General features: G+C 49.5%; 1 protein-coding gene across 1 annotated transcript in view; it reads left to right on the top strand.

Moving 5' to 3' along the window:
- Positions 1-19449, top strand: part of PI4KA (phosphatidylinositol 4-kinase alpha) — a 97054-nt gene extending 77605 nt beyond the window's left edge. Inside the window, exons 35-55 of the mRNA XM_081123072.1 lie at positions 484-591; positions 1201-1328; positions 2799-2918; positions 3071-3150; positions 3257-3450; positions 4414-4504; positions 4859-5026; positions 5755-5808; positions 10218-10338; positions 11104-11233; positions 11673-11743; positions 13317-13389; positions 13468-13538; positions 14504-14613; positions 15023-15127; positions 15220-15345; positions 15665-15785; positions 16218-16377; positions 17125-17214; positions 17766-17849; positions 18976-19449. Coding sequence (XP_080979198.1) covers positions 484-591; positions 1201-1328; positions 2799-2918; positions 3071-3150; positions 3257-3450; positions 4414-4504; positions 4859-5026; positions 5755-5808; positions 10218-10338; positions 11104-11233; positions 11673-11743; positions 13317-13389; positions 13468-13538; positions 14504-14613; positions 15023-15127; positions 15220-15345; positions 15665-15785; positions 16218-16377; positions 17125-17214; positions 17766-17849; positions 18976-19027 — 2257 coding nt within the window. The 3' untranslated portion in view covers positions 19028-19449. The remainder of the gene's footprint in view (positions 1-483; positions 592-1200; positions 1329-2798; positions 2919-3070; positions 3151-3256; positions 3451-4413; positions 4505-4858; positions 5027-5754; positions 5809-10217; positions 10339-11103; positions 11234-11672; positions 11744-13316; positions 13390-13467; positions 13539-14503; positions 14614-15022; positions 15128-15219; positions 15346-15664; positions 15786-16217; positions 16378-17124; positions 17215-17765; positions 17850-18975) is intronic.
- Positions 19450-23815: the final 4366 nt, after the last annotated feature.

Consider the following 23815-nt stretch of genomic DNA (forward strand, 5'->3'; position numbering starts at 1 on the left):
TTAGAGAGAGAGAAACATCGATGTGAGAAACATCGATTGGTTTCCTTCTGTACCTGCCCTGACCAGGTATTGAACCCACAACCTATGTATGTGCACTGACTGGGAATCGAGCCCACAACCTTTTGGTATACAGGACAACGCTCCAACCAACTGAGACATCCAGCAAGGGCTCAGGGAGTAGTTTGCAGATAGTTTGTTTAACTGAAGCTTATGCCAAGGCAGATTAACACACACATTATTCATTTTACTCCAACAAAAGTGAAGGTTTAATATGAAGAACCTTTCCTGAGATATTTCAGGTACAGTAAGTCTGTGAACTGTAATCACCTGGCTGATGCTGCAGTCCTGGCAGCCCAGAGCTCTGTCATTTGGAGATGTGCCCTGATCTCAAGGGTCCAGTAGTTTGAAGGGTAGCCCTGGTAGACCACACAGAGGTTTGATCCAGGCTCCATGCCTTTGACTCGGCCCCTGGTTCTCTCTTAGACTGCTGACCCTGGGGCTGTCCCTCCTGCATGCTGACGTGGTTCCAAATGCAACCATTCGCAACGTGTTGCGTGAGAAGATCTATTCAACCGCCTTTGACTACTTCAGGTACTCCCCCCACTGTGCTGTGCATAGTGTCCAGTGATAGCCCTCCCCAGACAGTGGCTCTGGTTGTCCTGGGCCCCTGAAAGTCACTCACAGGAGGAAACAGTTTGCCTGGTTTATGCCACCAACCTCATACAGCAACCTTGACACCCCTGGATTTGAGTATCTTCAGCCCTATGTTGTATTTCCATGTTTTACTTAGCTAGCCTCCCTATGAGATGAACAATTCAGTTCAATTGACTTTAGAGATTAAGTGCATCCTTTTAACTTTCCAATTAATATGAATGGCTATTGCGCAAAGAATTTCAAATATCTGCCTCCTGGGGCTTTGCAAGTATGGGTGGTGGTGTTACATGGAGACAACAGGTTGCTTGACCTGCCACAAGCATACCATTCTGCTGAGGGCTAGAGACTTGCTGAGCATAGTGGTGGAGGTGGTCAGAAGAGGGCTTGAGAACGTCACACTTTCTCACGCAGATTAAGATAGTTGCTGTGGGCTAACTTCTCATCATTCAGATATCACAGGTGTCACCCCTCACTGCTTTATAATGTGCTGCTGTCTAGTCCCTGGCTCCAGGCACTCAACTCTTGTCCTCTTGTGGTTGTTTGAAGTTGTCCTCCGAAGTTCCCTACTCAAGGAGAAAAGAGGCTGCGTGAAGACATAAGCACAATGATTAAATTTTGGACTGCTATGTTCTCAGATAAGAAGTACCTGACTGCCAGCCAACTTGTTCCTCCAGGTGAGGGTTCTGAGCAGTGCACCTGCTTCTGGGTGGTGGGGCTGAGGGGGCGGGGGTGCAGGACAGAGGTGTGCAGTGGACAGCCGTGAAGGAGCCAAGTCAGAGGAGCACGTAGGTCCCAGCTGAGTCCTGGCCTTGGCCATGCTGCACAGTTACCAAAGGCCCAAAGCCTGCCTGGCCAGCAGTTCTCCAGTCCCAGCTGAGGAGCATGAATGAGCACAAGAGGCTCTGAGCAGATGCCATTAGGGTAGCTCCTCCCAGCACCAGCTTGATTTAAAAGTGTCTGCTGCATATCTGACAGCCTATATTGATAGGAGACAGTCAAATTGACAGGTGATTTCAGCAGGAGAGGATTGTGGGAGCACCCCTCAAGGAGAGGCACTTGGCCCACTGGAGTTGGGGAGCCAGGGACAGTTTTCTGGAAGAGGTAACATGTGAGCCAAGTTTCTGAGAATGAATAGGAGCTAGCCAGGGTGGGTGAGGGTGAGGGATACGGAAAAGGCGCTGAAGTACATTAGTACCTCGGTTTTCAAATGTAATCTGTTCCAGAAGACCGAGTTCTGAAACATTTGAAAACCGAGGGATCAACAGCCTACAGCTAGGCCTCAGGATCTTGCACTCAGTGGAAGCCGTGTGACATGTTCGACTTCCGAGGCATGTTCAAAAACCGAAGCATTGACTTCTGGGTTTACAGTGTTAGTAAATGGAAGTGTTTGTCAATAGAAACGTTCGAAAACTGAGGTACTGCTGTATAAACAAGCAGCAAACCTCCAAAAGGAAACCATGTTCTTGTTTCTCTAAGCATGGAGCCAATTACACACCATAAATTAGAGATGAGGAGTGGAGTTTCTGCAGCCAGACCCACAGCTGACAACCTGACTGCCAGGAAAAGGAAAGAAAAATGAAAAAGCAGGCACAGTGATTTCCTAAGTTAGCTTCCTGGCTCCATGTAGAACAGGGTAAATCATCTGCCCCACAGGTCCTCGAGTTATTGCTATATTAAAAGACAACACGAGCCCGGCCGGGCGTGGCTCAGCGGTTGAGCGTCGACCTAGGACCCAGGTGATCGGGGTTGGATTCCTGGTCAGGGCACATGCCCAGGTTGCTGGCTAGGCAGCTGATCAATGACTCTCTCATCATTGATGTTTCTATCTCTCTCTCCCTCTCCTTTCCTCTCTCTGGAATCAATAAAGATATATTAAAAAAAAAGACAACACAATGCTGAAGAAAACTGCCGTCATTTCTCAAGATGACTACCATATTTGTTTTGTTCTATCTTAAAGGTTAGGAGGAAGATACAAATTTTAGTAAGATTTTCATCTAGAATGATTAAATACAGAACTTCTCAGATGTCTGGATTAGTTCTACAAAGCCGTCATCAGCCATGCCCCCTGCTCTTCCACTGATTGCCTTATCTCTGGTGAAAATTCAGACACCTCATTCTAGAAGCAACAATGTGTTTGCCCACAGATAACCAAGACACCCGGAGCAATCTGGATATAGCTGTCGGCTCTCGCCAGCAGGCCACACAAGGCTGGATCAACACCTACCCCCTATCTAGCGGCATGTCCACCATCTCCAAGAAGTCAGGTCAGTTGAAGGTCCCTCAGGTCTGAGTCACATCCTGGCAGCTCAGATGGTGGACAGAGCGCTGAAAGACAGCTTCCCCTGGGTTTCTAGAAACAAAAGGGTGGGCCAGTGACCTCCAAGGAACACACGTGTGGCTCCTCTTTCCTCCCCAGGCATGTCCAAGAAAACCAACCGGGGGTCCCAGCTGCACAAATACTACATGAAACGCAGAACGCTGCTGCTGTCCCTGCTGGTAAGGCCCCACCCACCATGTTCCCACAGCACCAGGGAGGAGAGGGGAGCAGAGCAGCATGTGGGCATGTGCAGAAGGGACATCAGCATCTTTCTCATCTCGCCAGGCCACTGAGATTGAGCGTCTCAACACATGGTACAACCCACTGTCGGCCCCAGAGCTGGAGCTGGACCAGGCTGGGGAGAACAGTGTGGCCAACTGGAGGTCCAAGTACACCAGCCTGAGTGAGAAGCAGTGGAAAGATAATGTGAACCTTGCCTGGAGCATCTCTCCTTACCTGGCCGTGCAGCTGCCAGCCAGGTGGGCCCAACTCACACCTGCCTGACAAGGGCTTTGCCAGAGGAAGGGAGCCTTAGTGGAGAGGAGTGTGACATGTCATCATCAAGGACAATTGGGGAAGCAGTATTAGTGGGCTGGTCCTCCACCCTGGACATTCGCCCAGTCCTCCTGTGCAATGGTCACACAGCGTAGACTCCTGTCTAGGTACCCCAGTACCCTGGAGCCCAAGGAAGTCACATCAGCACATTCAGGCCCCAGTCTTATTTGAGGAGGAAAGAAAGTACATGGAGGCTGTCACTTCAGGGAGTCGACCTGGAGAGGGTTGGGGTTTGTTCCTGGATGTCATCTTTCAGTGGCAGGCTACTCAGAGGAGACAGCCAGCAGCTGAGGGTACTGTGAACTCTCCCAAGGAAGCTCTTACAGGGACAGAACTCTTAGACTGATGGTAGCAGACTTCCAAGCCCTCTCATTCAACCCCTCCAGAGGGATTGCGTTCCCCCCACGTGGATGCTTGCAAGGTTGGACCTTTCTTTCCCGTCATCCCATACTTTCTTACTGACAGCTTCCTCCTCCTGCTTCTAATTCAGTTCTCTGGATCAGCCTGACAGTGTTTATAGAAAGTCTATCTGTATTAGCCTGGGCCAGTAACACCTGAAAACTTATACCTGCCCTCCTACTTGCTAAGGTGCCTTCTGGCCCATGGATGGGCCCCTTTGGGGGTCAGGGCAAGGGGGTATTCTGAAGGCAGGGACTATAAAGGGAGGCGTCCTTTGAATGGTGAGATAGGATAATTCCTGTTTGAGAGAATTCTGGCATTTCATCATAGCTGATCATAATGTTCTTTATTGTAAACACTTGTGTTTGTAGTTACCAATGTGTCAATAGATATTGCTGGAGATTGATCTGCATCCCTCCAGTTCAGGGCTCCCTCTGGCTCCCCTTCTGCTGGTGAGGCCATTTCACCCATTCCCTCTGTGGCTGTAGGTTTAAGAACACAGAAGCCATTGGCAGTGAAGTGACCCGTCTGGTTCGATTGGACCCAGGAGCCGTTAGTGACATTCCTGAAGCTATCAAGGTAATATAGTGTGCACCAGGGCCTGGGTTCAAAATGCACAAAAGCAAAATGGCCTCCAGAAATGCCTGGAAACTAGAAATGTAACAAAAACCTAGTGACCTCAGTGGTACAGTGATTTTTCTAATTTCCTGTGTTTTCCACTCGTATGGAGATTTATTATGTTATTGAGTGTGCTTCACCGTAGTTGAAATTATGCTGTTTTACATAACTGTCAGAAGCCTTTTCCACTTTGTTTTAAATACTTTATAACTATCACCTTTCGGGACCATCCTTGTGATGTGGGATGAGGTCAACTATTTCCCGAGAGGCCCCTGGGACTGCCTGAGGCAGACCATCTCCTTGCTTCCTTCCCAGTTCCTGGTCACCTGGCACACCATTGATGCCGATGCACCTGAGCTCAGCCATGTGCTGTGCTGGGCTCCTGCAGACCCGCCCACGGGTCTCTCCTACTTCTCCAGCATGTACCCACCGCATCCTCTCACGGCACAGTATGGGGTGAAAGTCCTGAGGTCCTTCCCACCGGTAAGCCCTGTCCTGCTGGAGTTGGCCTCAGTGGGACTACTCAACAGTGTTTAGGTGGAGAGATGAAAGACGGGCTTTATCTCAAACCCTAATGTAGGCCTGATTAAACATTGGTCCATCTTAGCACCATCTTCATTCCTTATTTCTCTTCAAGTAGTCATAGAAAATAGATTTAGTTCTAATTCAGATGTGTTTCCTACCTATATTTCTTTTTAAGTGTCTGAGTTAAAAATGAAATTTACTTTGAGTTTGGTTCCAGTTACAGCCATGTGGGCTCATGGCCCAGTGACCCCACATGACAGGCACAGTGACAGGGGTTTGGTAGAATGTTCCAGAGTCTGAATTACTGCAGCTCCAGCCCACCCACAGGTCTGCTGTAGCCTCAGCCCTTGTTTCCAAGCAGTCCTGCAGCAGTGAACACAGGTGGGCCCTTCTCGCTCTCCTTGTAGGCATGAGAGCCTTGTTCCTTTTGCTTTTTCTCACTGATCACATGTTTTTGAGCCATTGGTCATTTTCCTTGCTGTCCTCTGGTCTTTCCCAGGTTCTCAGTCCTTCTGTGGTCTCCATTGAGGACAGTATTTCTGTAGACTGAGTGACAGCAGGGCCAGTCCCAGGTTGGGTGGGAGGGAACCTGGGGCATCCATCCATGTTGAGTTCTCACCTTTTCTAGAGGTAAGGAATTTTCCTCCCTCTCTGGGGTCATAGTCACTTCTACTCTTCATTTGCAGGACGCCATCCTGTTCTACATCCCGCAGATCGTGCAGGCCCTCAGGTATGACAAGGTAAGGCTGTGCCTATGCATGCCGTCCTTCACTTCACTCTGAGAGCTATGCTGGGCGCTGGGGAGGGAGCCCTTAGCAACAAGGACATGCTGTCTAGCCCTCATACCCAGCCTGCTGATCAGGTGTGCTGCCTTGGAAGCAGGGTCACCAACCTGTGACCATTGTCCCTGAGCTCCTCTCACACCCATCCCCGCCATGGTTGTCAACAGTGTCCATGGCCAGGAGGCCCCCACTCACCCTGCAGCCCACTCTCACTCTGCAGAGTAAGCAAGTTCTAGAAGTGTTCTCAGCCATGTGCTCAGGTTGGGCAGCCTGGCCCAGGCTCCCCACTCATTGGATGGGGGTCTCAGCAAGTTTCCTGACTCCCTGAATTCAGCACCCTCGTCTCTTCAGTGGGAAGTGATGAGGAAGATTAGATCACATGATGTTATTTTGCAAGGGCTGCCATAGCCAAGTACCACAGACTGGGGGTCTATAACAACAGAAGTGTATTATTTCCTCACAATTCTGGAGGCTGGAAGCCTGAGATCGAGGTATCAGCCAGCATTGTTTCTCCTGAAGCCTCTCTCCTTGGCTTGTAGAAGGCCGTCTTCTCCCTTTGTCCTCACATGGTTGTCCCCCGTGTGTCTCTTCTTATAAAGACACCAGTCAAATTGGATTAGGGCCTATCCTAATCACCTCATTTTAACTTAATTACCTCCTTAAAGACCCATTTTCAAATACAGTCACATTCTGGAGCACTGGGGCATAGGACTTGAACATATGAATTGGGGGGATACAGTTCAGCCCCTAGCAGCACACACGTACGTAAGATGTCTAGCAGTGGCCTGGCACAGAAAGCAGCCATGGGGCTGACCACACCCAGAGCCTTATTCCCACTGCATCCCGGCTGAGCCCTGTGGCACCAGCCCACCGTGGGCCACCTCCCACTGCTCCTGTCTCCATAGCAGCTACAAGCACAGTGGCTGGCTGTCCGAGGCTGACTTCTCCATAGATTGGCAGGATGCTTCATCACATTTCAGACGAGATCGGGCACGTTCAGGGTGGTATGGCCGTAGACCATCACATTTCAAAGACCAGAGTGCTTCTAGAATCACAGCCAACCTTTCTTGATAGACGAAGTCTTTCCCTAGCTAGGTGGCTGTTAAAAACCTCCCAACTCTGAGCAGGTGTTTTTGGGTTTTTTTTATCCTCACCTGAGGATATTCTTTCCATTGCTCTTCAGAGAGACTGGGAGGGAGAGAGGAGGAGAGAAATATGGATATGAGAGACACATCAATTGGTTGCCTCCCACACACGCCCCAACCGGGGCTGGGGATCAAGCCTGCAACCGAGGCATGTGCCCTTGTCCAGAATCGAACCCGGGACCCTTTAGTCCACAGGCCGACACTCCAACCACTGAGCCAAACTGGCTAGGACTGAGCAGGTGTTTCTGATACCATGTAGGACCACGTTCGCCAAGCCAGGGCTCTTACACAGGTCCCAGCACTGTGTACTGTCGTGATGCACCTTTCCTCCAGGTAGCGTCTTCCTTTCCCCTCTCTCCCCTCCAGTGTGTTTGCTTCTATATGGGCCTAGCAAAAGGGCCTGATCCAGAGGAGGAGGGAGTAGGAGTGGACCCCAAGGGTTTCCATGCGAGAGCACAGTGGTGTCCACCAGAGAACGCTGTGCCCCTGGGTGGGCTCTGTGTTCAGTCTCAGCGCTTAGCAGGGGCAGGCCACAGTGGGCTGTGGGTAGCCTATAGCGGCTAGCGTGTGGAGATGTGGAGATGCAGGTGGGCTGTGGTTTGTTTTATCTGGTTATGTACATAAACTGCTTTTCAAAAATTTCCCGATTTTTTTCTTTATTTTTTTCTAGTTTTCAAAATAATGAATTAATTCCTTAGCGTTATCCAAAGATACCAATAAGCTTTTCTCTTTTTTCCTCCAAATATCATAAACTCGTGGATTTTTATGTGTTTGATGTGCACCAGTCTACTACAGTTATTGTTTGTTTGTTTTATTGTTTGATTTTAGAAAGAGGAAGGGAGGGAGAGAGAGACATCGATTTGTTGTTCCACTTATTTATGCATTTGTTGGTTGATTCTTGTATGTGCCCTGACTGGGACTGAACCCCCAACGTTGGCGTATCGGGACGATGTTCTAACCAACTGAGCTACCCAAACAGGGCTACTGCAGTTATCTGAGGCCCATCTTTCTGATGACTGGGAACTCCTGATTGTGGCTGGACTTTGATCTTTATTTCGTCTTTGAAAGTCTCCTTGCTTTCCTGAATGACAGGACACTCTAGGCTCTTCTTGTTCTTTTCCTGCCTCAGAATTGGTGTCATCCGTTTTCCAAGGAGCTCTGGTTCACTTCATGAGAAATGGTTTGTGACACTGTTACCTGAATGCTAAGCATGCTCACAGCCATTGAGTTGTCATTGTTTTTAGGCCTTTCTGGTAGGTAGGTATTTTTATTTTTTTTATTATTTTTTTAATATATCTTTGATTTCAGAGAGAGGAAAGGGAGAGGAAGAGAGAGAGAGAAACATCAGTGATAAGAGAGAGTCATTGACTGGCTGCCTCCTGCACACCCCCCACTAGGGATCCAGCCCGCAACCTGGGCATGTGCCCTGACTGGGAATCAAACTGCGATCTCCTGGATCCTAGGTCAGTGCTCAACCGCTTGCTGAGCCACACTGGCCGGGGTAGACAGAGCTTTTAAAAAAATTTTATACTGATATATTCAATTGAAATGTAGGATTACAAAGCTTTTTTACTTTTATTTCATTTTATATTTGACTCTTTTAACACTAAAATTTTGCTTTATTCTACTTTAATAGTTTCAAATTAACAATACCAACATTATTATTCATGATGTGATTACTGAAAACTGGGTCAGATTTTTTTTGCCTTTTTGTCCTTGGTATATTTTACATTAGAGACATACAGTCAGATTAGACTACTTTAAAGTCATGTGAAATTATTTTTCTCTGGGTGGTTATATCATTCAGGACTCAGCTTCATTGGTTTCAAGAATTTCTTGCTTTCCTTTTTTAGGAATTATGTTTAAGTCTAAGCTTAAGAGGATACAAATGTATAGATGTGTTTGCTTGATTTTTAAAAAAGAAGCGTAAACCAAAACTAATACTAGCCAGAGAGGGAGCAAATGGTGGAAGTGACCATGCTTAGTAAAATGTGGCTTTGGAACTGTGTCACCCTACCCATAATTATAGCAAACTTATATATAGTTTTTCAGCCAAATTGACTAGCAAGGCATATATTATATGGATTAAGAAACCCAGGAATAAAATGCTGTAACCTTTCCCAAAGCTGAAAGCCTCTATGGTCCAGAGTGACTGATGACAACTTCTCCTTATTCATACTGTGCTGCCTCAGTTTCCTTTTTTTTACCATCTTCAGTTTGTTACTTCATTGAGTCCCCTTTCATGGTCTTAGAAAAATTGACTATATTACCAGGTTTATGATAAAAGGATATAACTTAGGAACAGCCAGATGGAGGAGATGCGTAGGGTGAGGGGTGTGTGGGAAGCATGCACAACTCCCTGCTCTCCAAGCACACTTTTCTCAGGTACCTCCACACATTCACCAACCCAGAAACTCTGCAAACTTATACTTAAACACAACACAGGTTGAATATTCATAGTTTATCTTTAGATCCATTTGCTGGATTAGAATTGGGAAACTCATAGTGTCGACTTGTTTGAAATTTGACCTGTTTGGTAAGCCCAGCTACCCAAGTTGAGGACATCTGTCCAAGTAAGACCTTACCAGGTGGGGGGGCCACAAACTACCACAGGAGGGGAGAGGCTGCTCCTGCAGGAGTATTCCAGAAAGGCCAACCACTTTTTTAACCTAGGACATGGTAATTAAAACTAGTATTCTGAGTGGTGGGAAATGATTGAGGAGGAGGAGGAGGAGTGGTCCCTTATGATGGTCGCCACGGTCAGTCAACTCATGTAGTATCTGTGCATTAGGTAAGAGTTTTCTGGGAACCCCTACGTCACTGTGGACCATGGTTCTAAGCAGCCAGCTTACAGATGAGTTTTAGTACCCAGACTATTCACTCCTCATACTTGACAACAGCAGAAATTAGTGGAAGAGTCACAGTTCTTAGAATCCAAAGGAAGGAACAGAGGAGACAAAAGCTAACTCATGTCTGTATTGCAGACCCCACCACTTGGGGGCCCCGTCCACCCCACTGGCCAGCCTGCTAGAACCTGACCTGGCACTTGGGCTGTACTCACTGCAGACCCAAGAAGAGAACTTGCTCACTGCCAGAAACCTCTGGGCCTCACTTCTTGCCGGGTCTGCAAGTGCTGAGAGTCAGCTCCTGCCCTGTGTTAGAAAGTCTCTCTTGGAGAGGGGCCCCAAGCCCTGGGCTGACGGTGACTTTGCTGTCCTACAGATGGGCTATGTGCGGGAGTATATTCTGTGGGCAGCATCCAAATCCCAGCTTCTGGCACACCAGTTTATCTGGAACATGAAAACGAACATCTATCTAGATGAAGAGGGGCACCAGAAAGACCGTGAGTATTTTGTCATCTTCCCTCAGGTCTCAGTCCCCATCTTGAACACCTTCCGCAGCTGCCCAGAGCCCTCCTCAACCTCCAGAGCCCTCTGTGGCCCAGTCTGCCCCAGCCTGTAGTTCCCTCTGGCTGCAGCACCTCACCTTTAACCCACAGTGGAAGCAGGACCCCACCCATAACAAAGCCTTTGCTAGCCCACCCTCCAGATTCCCTGCCGCCCTATGCCTCTGCTGGCCCCATTCTGCAGCTCCCCACTTGTGAGACCCTCCTGCTCGAGCCAAGCTGCTTCTCCCAAGCAGTAGTCTATGTGCTTGACCCAGTGACCCCATGTGGGAACAAGGCAGCCACCCAGGGAAGTGGTTCTTTCTCACTGTCACAGAGACTTCTTAATCATCCCCATACCCTTAAAAACTACTGGGACCCTCACAGAACTTTGGTTTATATGGGCTTTAGCCCACACTATTAACTAATGTTAGAGGAGAGCCATCAGAGCAGAGCCACTGACCACACACACCCGTGGCCCCACTGATTGTGCACAGCCTCACAAGAGTCAACACACTGAGGTGGGCAAATAACCTCTTGGTGTGATTTTGATTGGGGTTCACTGAGAGCTTCCCAGGAATCCCCAGGTCTCCAGACCACACACTGATGACAGCTGGTCTAGGTGCCGAGGAATATCCAGACTGTGTCCAGCAAATGTGGGGTTCCTCCAGGACACCTTTTTGTGGCTCAGCTGCAGACTCACCCTCTTGATTTCTCTGTCAGCCGACATTGGTGACCTCCTCGAACAATTAGTGGAGGAGATCACAGGCTCTTTGTCAGGCCCAGCGAAGGACTTCTACCAGCGAGAATTTGATTTCTTTAACAAGATCACCAACGTGTCAGCCATCATCAAGTAAGTGGCATTCCTGCCAGTCCTGTCTCGTAGGAATTGCCTGGGGAATGCTAATGAACAGTCAGGGGTAGGAATGTCTGCTCTCTTGAAAGTACAGCAAAATGCACGGCCATGCGAGCTTCAGAAAACATATCTTAGTTTCATTCCAGTTATTGTCCTACAGCTTGAGGCCACTCTGCTGTCTCCAAGTTCTGAAGGAGCCTAGTTTGGAAAACCAGACTCCCTTACAGCTCCCACTGTTAAACTTACCTCTCATGAGGAATACAGGGAAGGAACTGCTGTGCTCCTACAGGAATTGAGCCTGGCAGGGCCTCCAGGAGGAGCTAGAGCTAGAAAGAGACAAACTGAGGGCAGTCAGACGGGGGGACCTGGGATGTCCCCTAGAAGTCCTACCGGCCAGTTCCCCCAGAAGACATGGCATTTCTGTCTTGTTTCACAGGCCCTACCCTAAAGGAGATGAGAGGAAGAAGGCTTGTCTTTCGGCGCTATCTGAAGTGAAAGTACAGCCTGGTGAGTAGGTGGCTTCAAGAGGCTAAGGAGATGGGTCTCTTTCTACAGGCAGGCAGGGATTGGGCACTGCCCTTCCCAAGGAGTGTGGGGCAGGCATGGAGACCAGTGGAGGGCTAGCCCTACTCGAGCTTGGGCCCTGGGTGCCCAGAGAGTGCCTCTCTCCAAAATCTGCCCCTGGGGAGCTGGGAGTTGCTTCTTAATGGGTACTCTTTCTCTTCTTTGTTGCCTACAGTTTTTCTAAAGGCCAAGACACTGTCTTAGTAGCCATTATTCTAGAAGGTTCCTAAATTCTAGTATAACAGGAGCAGTGTAGGCCACACAGACAGTAGACATAGGGTTGGACTAGGGGCATCACAGGTGTGCTTAGGATCTGTCAAGATGAGGGTACCCATGTCCCCTGGGTGGAAAGTTGCTCCCTGGTGCCTGTAGCTGTTTCCATGCTGGAATTTGAATCCATTGTGGTCAGATCTGTGCTTTTTCAAGTCAAGGTGCAAATCCAGGCTTTACTGCACAGCTCTCTTATTTTTAACCATTGGTACAAACTTGTTTTTTCAAAATCCTGAGCATCCTGTGCAAATGTCACACCAGCTGGCCTCAGCAAGGTTGCCAGGATGGGGCCTCAGTTTAGACCTTTCCTTGACTTGTTCTGTTGAGATCCCTGCCCTGCTCAGCACATACAGTAGCTCAGCTTCTCAAGAGAAGGCTTGACGTCCACAAGGGGCCTCTATTTCCCTCATCAGTGAGCCCCCAGCTCTTTGCACACCGTGCTCCTGGGGCTTGTCCTGGAGGCACTGGGGAGCCAGCTGGGGCTCTAGAGGAGAGGAGTAGAGATTGCATCCGTGAGAGAGGCTAGAGCTGGCAGGTAAAGGAGGGTGAGAGGGAGGGGACGAGACCATGTGGTCCTGGTTTGCCCCTTTCCCCTGATACGACAGCCCATTTGCACCCCACAGCAAGGCCGCACTTTTCTCCCCAGAAGACCCAGTCCTTCCTGTTTCAGGGCACCTCCTTGAAGCCCACTTCCCAGAGCTGTTCCACCTCCCAGGGGCTTAGGGAGCACACTCCCCCAGGGCAACTGTCAGTTCCTTGGCCAAGAAAAGGGTTTCTCTTGTCTTCCTACTTGACACATGTGCTGAGAGTAGGGAGCTGCATTTAGTGGGCTGAGTCCAAAAACTGAAGGTGTTCGGGTGAGCAGAGCAGAACAGGGCAGGAAGCCCCTGCATGGTCCTGTGAGAGCGGGCCACCCCACGCCAGCACTGGGCAGCCATCAGGGCCCCAGGAGCAGCATGCTGGGTCTAAGCTGAGGGCTCAGTGCATCCTCAGAGAAACACCTCCCAGAGGTGGTGGCTCCTTTGTTAGATATCAGGAAGGACCCAGGGAGAGATCACAGAATCAGGGAGGACCTTTCATGGCCACGGAATAGTTATCAGTGCCACAGATGAGGGCCTAGAGGCCCCCATGCACCACCCCATCTGCAGGGTGGACTCTGCAAGGAGAATTCTGTGTTGAAGGTGGGTTGTGTCCTCACTCTTGTCACACTTAGGCTCCCTGTGACTTGTCCTCTCTTCCTGCACAGGCTGCTACCTGCCCAGCAACCCTGAGGCCATCGTGCTAGACATTGACTACAAGTCGGGGACTCCCATGCAGAGGTGAAGGCCGCCCCTCAGCCGCTCCTACATGGACTTCCTGTTAGCTGTATCACTTGTGGACTTCTTTCTGTTTTGCAGTGCTGCAAAAGCTCCATATCTGGCTAAATTTAAGGTGAAACGATGTGGAGTTAGTGAACTTGAAAAAGAAGGTCAGTGGCGAATTTCTGATGTAGTTGGGAATCTAAGTGTCTCCCCTTGCTAATGCCACTTTCTTTTGGCACGTTTGTTACCAGCTCCCCATGAGAGATGATGGTCATCCATCCACTCTTAGTGTGGTCCCTCATTTGGGGACAGCACAGACCTTGTGTGCAGTGACAGAGACCCCTAAAGGTTGGCCCCAAAGTCAGTCCAAGAGACCTCTTCTTGAGACCGAGTAGCCAGGGCTTTGGGAAGTGTACTCATCTGCTCGGGCTGCCATGCAGATGACCACAGACTAGGTGGCTTCAACAGTGGAAATTAATTCTCTCAGTTCCTTGACTCATAACTGCATCGCTCCAACCTCTGTCTCTGTCCTCACCTGGCCTTCTCCCTGTGTGCCATGACCAAAGTCTCCCCTTTTGGTAAAAAGCCAACCCTAATTCCTTGTGGCCTCAGGCACTTGTTTACATGTGCAAAGACCCTTTTGCCAAATAAGTCACATTCTTTAGTTTCAGGTGGTCATGAATTTGGGGGGATGATAGTCAACCCAGTACAGGGGGTGTGGCCTCAGCCAGTGCAGAGATGTGGATTCCATGGCCTTACCTAACACTGGCCACCAGGTCCTCCCAGGCAGCCCAGGGTATAGACACAGTCCCTTGCCCCTCCCCCTCAGCTCACAGTGCCCACCACTGACCCCGGGCACACTTATGGCCTCACTTCTAATGAAAAGTGGGCTCTGTCTTCAGTTCCATTTAAGTGTAACTTTTTCTAGGAAAAGCCCCTGGGCCCTGTGACTCCACCAGCTGACCCCAGACATTTGCTGGGCCCTCACTGACCTCCCCAGGGCTTCACAGTAACAATCCCCAAGGTTCCCAGGGCTCCTTCCAGGCACATGAGCAGAGTTTGCCCTGATACCCTCAGAGGGCCTCTCACTGCCCTTGGGCTAACAGGCAGCCTCTCCACCCACCACCTGTAGGTCTGCGGTGCCGCTCAGACTCCGAGGACCAGAGCGGCACACAGGAGTCCGATGGCCAAAAGATCTCCTGGCAGGCGGCCATCTTCAAAGTGGGAGATGACTGCCGACAGGTAAGGGGCCAGGCCCAGGTCAGGCTTGGGGAGGCGGGCCCATTTCTCTCCAGGTCTCTGGGCACGCCTCACAGTCAAACCTCATGCGCAGAAACACTAATCTTTGCTTCTGTTTGGTTCAGGGGCTGCAGAGTAAATCAGGGCTTTCTCCAAACCCAGGGTCCTGTCTAGGGACCACTCCTGCTCTGTACCCACTAGCTGCCCAGAGGGAGCTTCCCTGGAGGTTGGGGGCCTCTTTTATCCCACTCCAGGCAGGATGGCTCAGCTCAGCACCTGGTGGTCAGTGAGGCCAGGCCCTCCAATTTCCTGCTCCCTGTGGCCCTCATCCCTCTCTCCCTGGGCAGGGCCCTCAGGGGCCATCTGAGCAGGAAGAGGCGGGTCCCCAACCCTGTGTCTCCGTGGTTCCCAGGACATGCTGGCCCTGCAGATCATCGACCTCTTCAAAAACATTTTCCAGCTGGTTGGCCTGGACCTTTTTGTCTTCCCCTACCGAGTGGTGGCCACCGCCCCCGGGGTAAGTGCCCACAGAGCCCAGGCAGCTGCCCGTCAGTCCTCCGCCAAGAGTGGCCAGCTCACAGACCTGGTACTTGGCCTTCCCCCCCCCAGTGCGGAGTGATCGAGTGCATCCCCGACTGCACCTCTCGGGACCAGCTGGGCCGCCAGACAGACTTCGGCATGTATGACTACTTCACACGCCAGTATGGGGACGAGTCCACTTTGGCCTTCCAAAAGGTGACCAGCAGGACAGCTCCCAGACTGGGCTGCTTTGTGCTCTCTACCCTGCCCCTCAGGGTGACCCTGCTTCCCCCGTCTCTGCTTTTCTGAGTCCTCCTACATTTGGGGGTAAAACCAGAGCACCTGGCAACCTTCCTTGGAATTTAAAAGAACCCTTGAGATGGAATCCCCAGGAGAAAGCTAATTCATGGGCATAAGGGGAGGGGCCGACTGCCCCTGCTACAAGGTCCCAGGCACGGAGCCAGGAGAGAACCTGCAGGCCCTGGGAGACACAGTCCTTGGGGACCATCGTCAGCACCTGGCTCTCTTCACACAGGCGCGTTACAACTTCATCCGAAGCATGGCCGCCTACAGCCTCCTGCTGTTCCTGCTGCAGATCAAGGACAGGCACAATGGCAACATCATGCTGGACAAGAAGGGCCATATCATCCATATCGGTCAGCCAACCTAGTGCCTCCCTCCTCTCCCTTCACCCCTGGAGCCTGCGAGGTGCCAGCATGCTGGAGCCCCCATTGGGAAGCATCAGGGTCAGGGTTCAAGACCAGTTTTGAGAGCTGAGCTGTTGGCTACCAGGAAGGCAGTGGGGGGTGAGAGGAGCAGCTGGGGCCATGGGGCATGGAGAGCTCTGGGGTTGGAAGCTGGAGCCAAGCTCATCCAGCCTTGGCACTGGTCTCTCTGCTCTGGCCTGGCTCCCCGCCTCCACTTACTCTCTTCTGCCTGCTGCTTCCCTGCTGTCCCTAAGAAAACATGACCTGTGGCCAGCTCCTGGGGAATGGGGAGCTAGTGGCTCCCAACCCTAGCTGAAGCACTCCCACATGTCTGCCCTGCCATCTGAATCCTATTACAAATGATTTTTTGGTGTTTTGCAGACTTTGGCTTCATGTTTGAAAGCTCACCAGGTGGCAACCTTGGCTGGGAACCGGACATCAAGCTAACAGATGAGATGGTGATGATCATGGGAGGCAAGATGGAGGCCACACCTTTCAAGTGGTTCATGGAGATGTGTGTCCGAGGCTACCTGGCCGTGCGGTGAGCCCTGGGGAGCAGTGTGGGCAGCCTGGCACCAGTCCTGGGCACCACTCATCCAGTAGGGCCAGACCTGAAAAGTTCCCATGGGGCCTTCTTATGTTCCTTTATGGATGGAGGGACTTAGATTCAAAGAGAGCAAGGGAGGTGCGGGAGGCCACCTGGCAGCCCAGGGCCTTGCTTTCCTGTTGCCAATATCTGTCCACCTGGGCCAGTGTCTTCTGCTCTGGGCATTAGTCCAGCCATGTCCTGCAGCCTCCTGGGCTTGGCTTCACTTGTCAGTGCCTGGAGGTCCCCCTGTAAGCACCTCACTCACCAAGCCTGAGCACCTCCCACCCTAGCCTGCATGCCAGAGATTCACTGTCCTGGTTTCAGAGTGTCATGTGGCCAAGGCCCCACAGCAGTGAGTAGTGACAGTTGGACTCCAACCTGGAGTCTCTCAGAGCCTACATCACAACCCTTGTTGCGCACCGCCCCAGAAGAAAAGGGTCAGAGCACCTTTGTGCCGTAGCCTACACTGCCTCAGCTGGGCACAGAAACTATGGCTGGGGGTCTCAGGTGGGGAGACCAAAGTGTGACTGCTCAGTTCAGGGGTGTGTGTAAGACCCAGCTTGGATGCTTCAGAGCCTGCCCTGGTGAGACATGAAAGGTGGCAGAGGGATGGGGGGGAGCCAGCAAGTGAGCACAGGCGATGAGCAGGGCCACTTCACTCACCGGCCTCTGTCTACCTCCCTCCCTGCCTTTCCCCAGGCCCTACATGGATGCAGTCGTCTCTCTGGTCACCCTTATGTTGGACACGGGCCTGCCCTGCTTCCGTGGTCAGACAATCAAGCTCTTAAAGTAGGTCCTGGGCAGACATGTAGGCCATTTGGGGAGCACTTGTGCCCCAAGATGGGAGCCTTTTGAGTGGGGGTAAATGTGATTCTTATCAAGGCTGAGTGCTCTCCTTGGAACCCCAGAGCAGACAGGGTTCCAGGGTGAGGTATTATTACCAGACTGTATAAAATGCCCTGGCTTCTTTTAGCCACAGCTGAGGACACACCCAGATGCCCCTTCCTTGATCAAGGAGGCTCTGCCATCCCAGAGCCCTGGGGGTGCAGAGGCTTGGCCCCCATGCTAGTCCTCCCCCAGCCATGGGGCCACTTAGCCCAGGAGGTGCTGGGGAAGAGAACAGAGCCCTCTAGGCCAGCTGGGAAGTCTCCCCACATTAGGCCAGGCCTGGCCCTTAAAACACTATCCCCAGGAGGAAGCATTCCTGGGGCCTGACCCTCAGCCCAACAAATCCCTGCAAGTGCTAAGTTTAGCCTCTGGGCAAGAGCACATCCTGTGGGGAGGGCAGCCTAGAGGGAGCGACTCTGGCGACAACAGCCCTGACACAGCCTCTCTGCCAGGCACAGGTTCAGCCCCAACATGACTGAGCGAGAGGCTGCGAATTTCATCATGAAGGTTATTCAGAACTGCTTCCTCAGTAACAGGCAAGTCATCCCCTCCTGCCCTCCCTCCTGTGTTACCCACCACACCTCAGTGCTCTTTGGGACTGTGTCTGGGCCAGGTGACAAGCAAGCTGATGTTCTGGGAGACTGTCCTGAACACCCCGAAGTGAGCTCTCTCAGGGTAACAGGGTGCCGGTTGAGAGGGGCTGGGACGTGCTGAGGGGAACACCCAGCAGAGGCGTGAAGGCCAGAAACCATGCCCACCTGGGGCCGAGCCTGTGAGGCTGTGGGAGCCACAGATGAAAAGGGCCTCAAGGGAGGTGTGCAGGGCCCAGCAGGGCAGGGTGAGGAGCAATGGCAGGAGGGGGAGGGGGAGGGTGGGGACAGGCCATTCAGCCAATGCTGTGATAAATGGTGGAGTTGTGAGAAGAGATGGGCAGAGCCCCAGGGAGGTGCAGAGACTGCTGGAATGTGAGAAGACGGAGAACTGGTGCTGAGTGGGTCCTAACAAGAACTTCCCAGAAAAGGGCCAGGTGGGTACAGTCTGGGTTGTGACAGCACAGGAGCTGCGCCATGTGGTTCTGCTGACAAGGAAGCAGAGAAACAGGAGGTAGTTCTGGATGGGTGTGGGGAACATGACATCTGAGTCAGCAAGAAAGCTTTGGAAGGCACTGTGAGGAAAGTCTCTTCTAATAATTGTTTTAGTGGTGAAATGAGGTAGGTGGCTAAGCACAGTATCACTTGTTTGGGTGCTACATGCCAGGAAAGGTCTAGAGTGGCACCTGGCACAGGGGAAGCTCCTATAGACAGATCCCCTGGGTCCAGTGGCTGGGCCCAGGAACCAAGGGCAGGCTTTTGGCTGAGGAAGGGCCATCCACTTGAGCCCACGTTTTGGGCCCATTGAGCAAGAGGTGGCCTTAGAGGCTAAGCAGGAGATGGGGGCACAATGTGGCTGGCACAGCCATGGCTACTGGTCAGGGAAGGAATGTCCCATGCACAGGAGGGGCTGGCAGGAGGCCAGAGGGTCTGCAATTTGCATTTGCACCTCCAGGAAGGGAAGTAGGGGGACTCCAAAGTGTAGCTGTGAAGACATGGAGGGCTCAGAGGGGAGAGAGGCACCAGACTGGCACGGACTCCTTACAGCCTCCTTTAACTCTTGGCCTTCCAGGAGCCGGACCTACGACATGATCCAGTACTATCAAAATGACATCCCCTACTGAGGATGGTGACTGAGCACCAGCTATCGTGGGCCCCCTCACCCAAGACATTCGCAATCATGGAGCCCTCTGAGCCCTTCCTTGCCCCACTGCTGTGCGAGGTCAAAGGGGGTGAACTGCCAGTGGCCCTGTCATTTCATCCAATGGAGTTATTTTTATATGACAAACGTGCACCCCTGCAGAGCCTGGCCACCACTCCTTCCTTTGGTGTGGACCACGTGTGGCATATGAGACCAAAACGACAATCATCTGATGGCGCTGTCTCTGCATGGGTGGAATACTTTGTTTGCACTGAACACATTCCCTACCTGTCTTATTTCATAGGTACATGAAGTATTTTCTTGTGTATTAAAAAATTATATTCAACTTAAGATTTAACCAACGTGAAGAAAATAAAAACCAACAGAAGTGCTGTTTGAATTGAATATCAGGTTTATTGTTTGGTCCCAAGTGCACATTCAGCTGAAAGGTGATTCCTGGATGTGCTGGAAAGAGAGCAGGACAGTGTTTCCTCAGAGTCCTGAAACAAGGGGGTGAGTAAGGGCGAGCCCGCTGTGGAGCCTGCACGCACAGGCTTCCAGGGCCCCCCCGCTGGGGCTGCGCCCTGTAGGGGAAGGTCAGACTGCGTGAGCTGCAGGCGTCAGCACCAGGCGCTCTGGTTATGAGCTTCCCAAAGATGACTCACCACGGTGCAGCTGTGTGGAAGTAACTGCATTTCCCTAACCGCTCTCCCACTCCAAAGCTGTCTCCACTAGGCTCCCGTGGAGGCCACCTGGCTGGCCTGTCCACGTCGCTCCTCAGAGCAGATATCACTCAGCGTCCTGTAGTCTCTAGTCTTTTCCTATTCCTGTTGTTCATGTTCAAGTGCTCTGTTCTGGGACTCCAAAATCTTTGTGCCACTAGGCCCTAGCAGCAGCCATCTGTTCCCACCCACTGTGACCCTCTATTTTAAGCAGCTAAGTAAAGACTTGAAACTTAAAAAAAAAAAAAAAGACACAGAACATCTAGAAATAAGGCACTAAAATTAAAAATGCCAACTGTCAGTTAAATAGCAGATAAGATATAGGCGAGGAGAAAACTAATCAATGATAGACAACAATGAAATTTTAAAAAGTGAAGCAGAAAGGAAAGGAAGTTGAATGAGAAGCTCCAGTCAGCTTCTGATGGGATTCCAGAGTTGGTGAAAAACAAATGCTCAGCTTCAGAAGGCGCAGTTGGACCCTGAGCAGCATAAATTAAAGTAGAAATAAGCCAATATGTAAGTTAAAAAGCTTTTTAAAATATTACATTAAGTAATTCAGACAAAAGCCAAGAACCATATGATTTCCCTCGTGTGTGATACAAAACTGAAAGCAACAAATGAGCAAACAGCTCAGACACAGACAACAGTATGGTGGTTATGAGGGAAGAGCCGGGGGAGCAGTAAAGGGGTCAGATAATGGCGATGGGAGATCTGACTTCGGTGGTAAAGGCGCAATGCAACATACAGATGATGTATATAGAACTGGGCACTTGAGACCTATATTATTTTATTAACCAGTATCACCCCAGTAAATGCAATTAAAAATATTACATTAATCCAAAAGAAGTCAGGAAAGGAAGAAAAGAATAACAGATGGGACAGAGAAACACAACTGCATCATTATGTTAAATATCAATGGACTAACTACTCCAATTAAAAGGCAGAGATTAGAAACATGGATCAAAATGTGAAACCAATGCACTTTAAATATAAAGACATGGACCTAAGGCGGAAGTAAACAGGAAAAAAAATGCATCATCCATAATCGTGTGTGGCTGTTTATGAAGCAAAATGTGACAGAATTCAGGGGAGAAGTAAATCTGCTGTCGGAGTTGGGGATTTTAACACCACTCTCTCCACAACAGAACTAGCAGAAAGTCAGCGAACCGCAGGAGACCTGAACAACTGCATCACCCACCTTGACCTGATGGGCATTTATAAAACACGCCATCAGCATCGGCAACACAGCGTTCCCGTCACAGGCTATACACGGGGCCACAAAACAGGTCTCAGAATCGTGCAGGGTACATCCTCTGATCACATGGAATTAAGTTAGGAATCGATAAGATATCTGGAAGAACCCTAAATATTGAGAAGTTAAGAGTGGAACTAAAATACTAGATAAAATACATGTAAGATATGAGGGAATATCAGTGCCCTGGCCGGTGTGGCTCAGTGGTTAGGGCGTCGGGCCGCAGACTGAAGGGTCCTGCGTTCAGTTCTGACCGAGGGCACGTACCTCAGTTGCAGGCTCAATCCCGGCCCTGACTGGGGTGCATGTGGGAGCAACCAATCAATGTGCCTCTCTTGCATCGATGTTTCTCTCTCTGTTCCCCCCACCCCCTTGCACTATCTCTGAAAAGCAATGGAAAAATATCCCCGGGTGAGGGTTTAAAAAGAAAGATCTGAGGGAATATCAGCGTTAAAATGCTTTAAGGTAGTGTTTGGGGAGGGTGGTAAAGCTGAGCCAAGTTCAAGTAGAAAGGATACCATACTGTATAGGGTGTGACTTCCAGAAAGATCAAACAGGAGATAAGGCAGGGGGAAGAGCATAGAAAAAGCAGGATAAACATTATAAAATAGTAGAAATACATTCAAGCATAGTAGAAATTATTTCAAACCACAATACTTAACAAGGAAGCTTGCCAAATTGGCTTTAAAAGAAAATAAAATGCTATGTACACGATTCTGGCAATATGACAAATTATTTATCTTGAAAATTTTGAAATGCTACTTACAATACTGAACAGAAAATCTAAATCCATGAACTTACAAGAAAAGGTATCTTTAGAGACAAAAAAAAATTAAAAATCTTAATCTATTTTCTATTTTGATGACGTGGGAGACAGAAGACCAACCCATGAGCCTAATCCCTTTGAGTTTGTTAGGGAAGCTTGGACTGCACTCAGGATAGGGTGTAATGGAAATAAAGCCAAGCCCAAAAGCCCAGAACTTCCTTGATGCGAGCACCTGCAAGAAAATGCATCAGGCTTACAGGCAAAATGTTGAAATCTGCGCCTGCTTCACTCTTCCTCAACATTCAGTCCTGGAAGCCCTAGCCAGCCAGTCAGGCGATAAAAAGAAACAGTTTAAGAATCTAGAAAGGCCCAGCCGGGCGTGGCTCAGCAGTTGAGCATCGACCTAGGATCCAGGCGATCACAGTTCGATTCCCAGTCAGGGCACATGCCCGGGTTGCAGGCTCGATCGCCAGTCGGGGGCGTGAAGGAGGCAGCTGATCAATGACTCTCTCATCATTGTGTTTCTATCTCTCCCCCTCTCCCTTTGTCTCTCTGAAATCAATAAAGGTATATTTTAAAAGAAAAAAAAAAGAATCTAGAAAGGAAAAATAAAACTGAGAAATGGCATTTGTGTATGTACATAAAAATCCAAAGTAATCTATAAATGTGATGTATATTCAAGGTTATAGAATACAGGTCAATATATAAAAGTGGGTGTGGGTAGGTGTGGGTGACAAAAAAGAAATTGAAATGAAAATAGTACCATTTACAACTGCATATCAAAACATCAAATACCAAGAAATAAATATAATGAAAGATTCACACAAAGTATTGAAAGCTACAAATATTGAAAGATCTAAAAAGAGTAATATTTTCATGGATGGAAGACTCAACATTACACAGACATACTGACCTGTAGTTTCACTTCAAATGCCAATCAAAATGATGACTCTCATCATTTGTGTTTCTGTCTCTCCCTCTCCCTTCCTCTCTCTGAAATAAAAACTTTTTTTTTTTTAAATCCCAGGAAGTTGTGGAGTGGAGTGGGCAAGCCTAAAATTTACATAGGAATGCAGAGGTAAAAATATGGCTATTTCGATCTTGAGGACCAGCAAACCTCGATACCAACACTTACCCTAAAGCTACAGTAATCAGGACAATGATGCTTATTGGTGCCAGGAAAGATGAATAAATAATAAAGAGATGAAGTCCAGGAACCTACCCACAGACAGAAACATGCGGGGCAATAGGGGAAAGGTGGGCTTTTCAATAACAGTATTGTGTCAACTGGACACTGGTACAGAAAAAAAAATCTTGACCACCTACCTCCTATCTGACATAATCACTTCAGGTACACTGGAGAGCTGTATGCTAAAGGTAAACTCTAAAGGCTTTTAAAAGAAAGTACAGAAGAGAATGTCTTAACCTCAGGACACACAAAGATTTCTTAAATAGAACCAAAAAAAGGGGAGGGATTAATTTGGACTATATAAAAGAAAGGCATGCCACAGACCTGGGAAGATATTATAATTCATACAGTTTTCTGCTTTAAAGGAAAAACTATTAAGGTATAATTATTACTATACTAATATATCATTATGTATTATATGATATATAATTATAATTCTCATCATAAAGCCAAGATGAGTCTAAACCAGCGATTTTCAACCGGTGTGCTGCAAGAATTTTTAAAACACAATAACTGACTAGTCGGGGCACTGACCTCTTTTTTCTTAGATTGTCAAATAAAAAACTGACAACAGCCAGCCCTGCCCGGTGTAGCTCAGTAGGTTGGGCATCGCCCTGAGCGCCAAAAGGTGGTTGTTTCAATTCCTGGTCAGGGCACATGCCCAGGTCACAGGCTGAACCACAGCAGGGGGCCCGCAGGAGGCAGCCAATCGGTGTTTCTCTCTCTCCCTCTCCCTTCCTATCTAAAAATCAATTTAAAATTTGGGGGGAGAAAAAAATGACAGCAGCCAACACAATTGCCGTCTGATGTGAATAAATCAAAATTATACCTTTTTTTTTTTT

The sequence above is a fragment of the Miniopterus schreibersii genome (assembly GCF_964146895.1).
Source record: "Miniopterus schreibersii genome assembly, chromosome: 20".
NCBI classification, from domain to species: domain Eukaryota; kingdom Metazoa; phylum Chordata; class Mammalia; order Chiroptera; family Miniopteridae; genus Miniopterus; species Miniopterus schreibersii.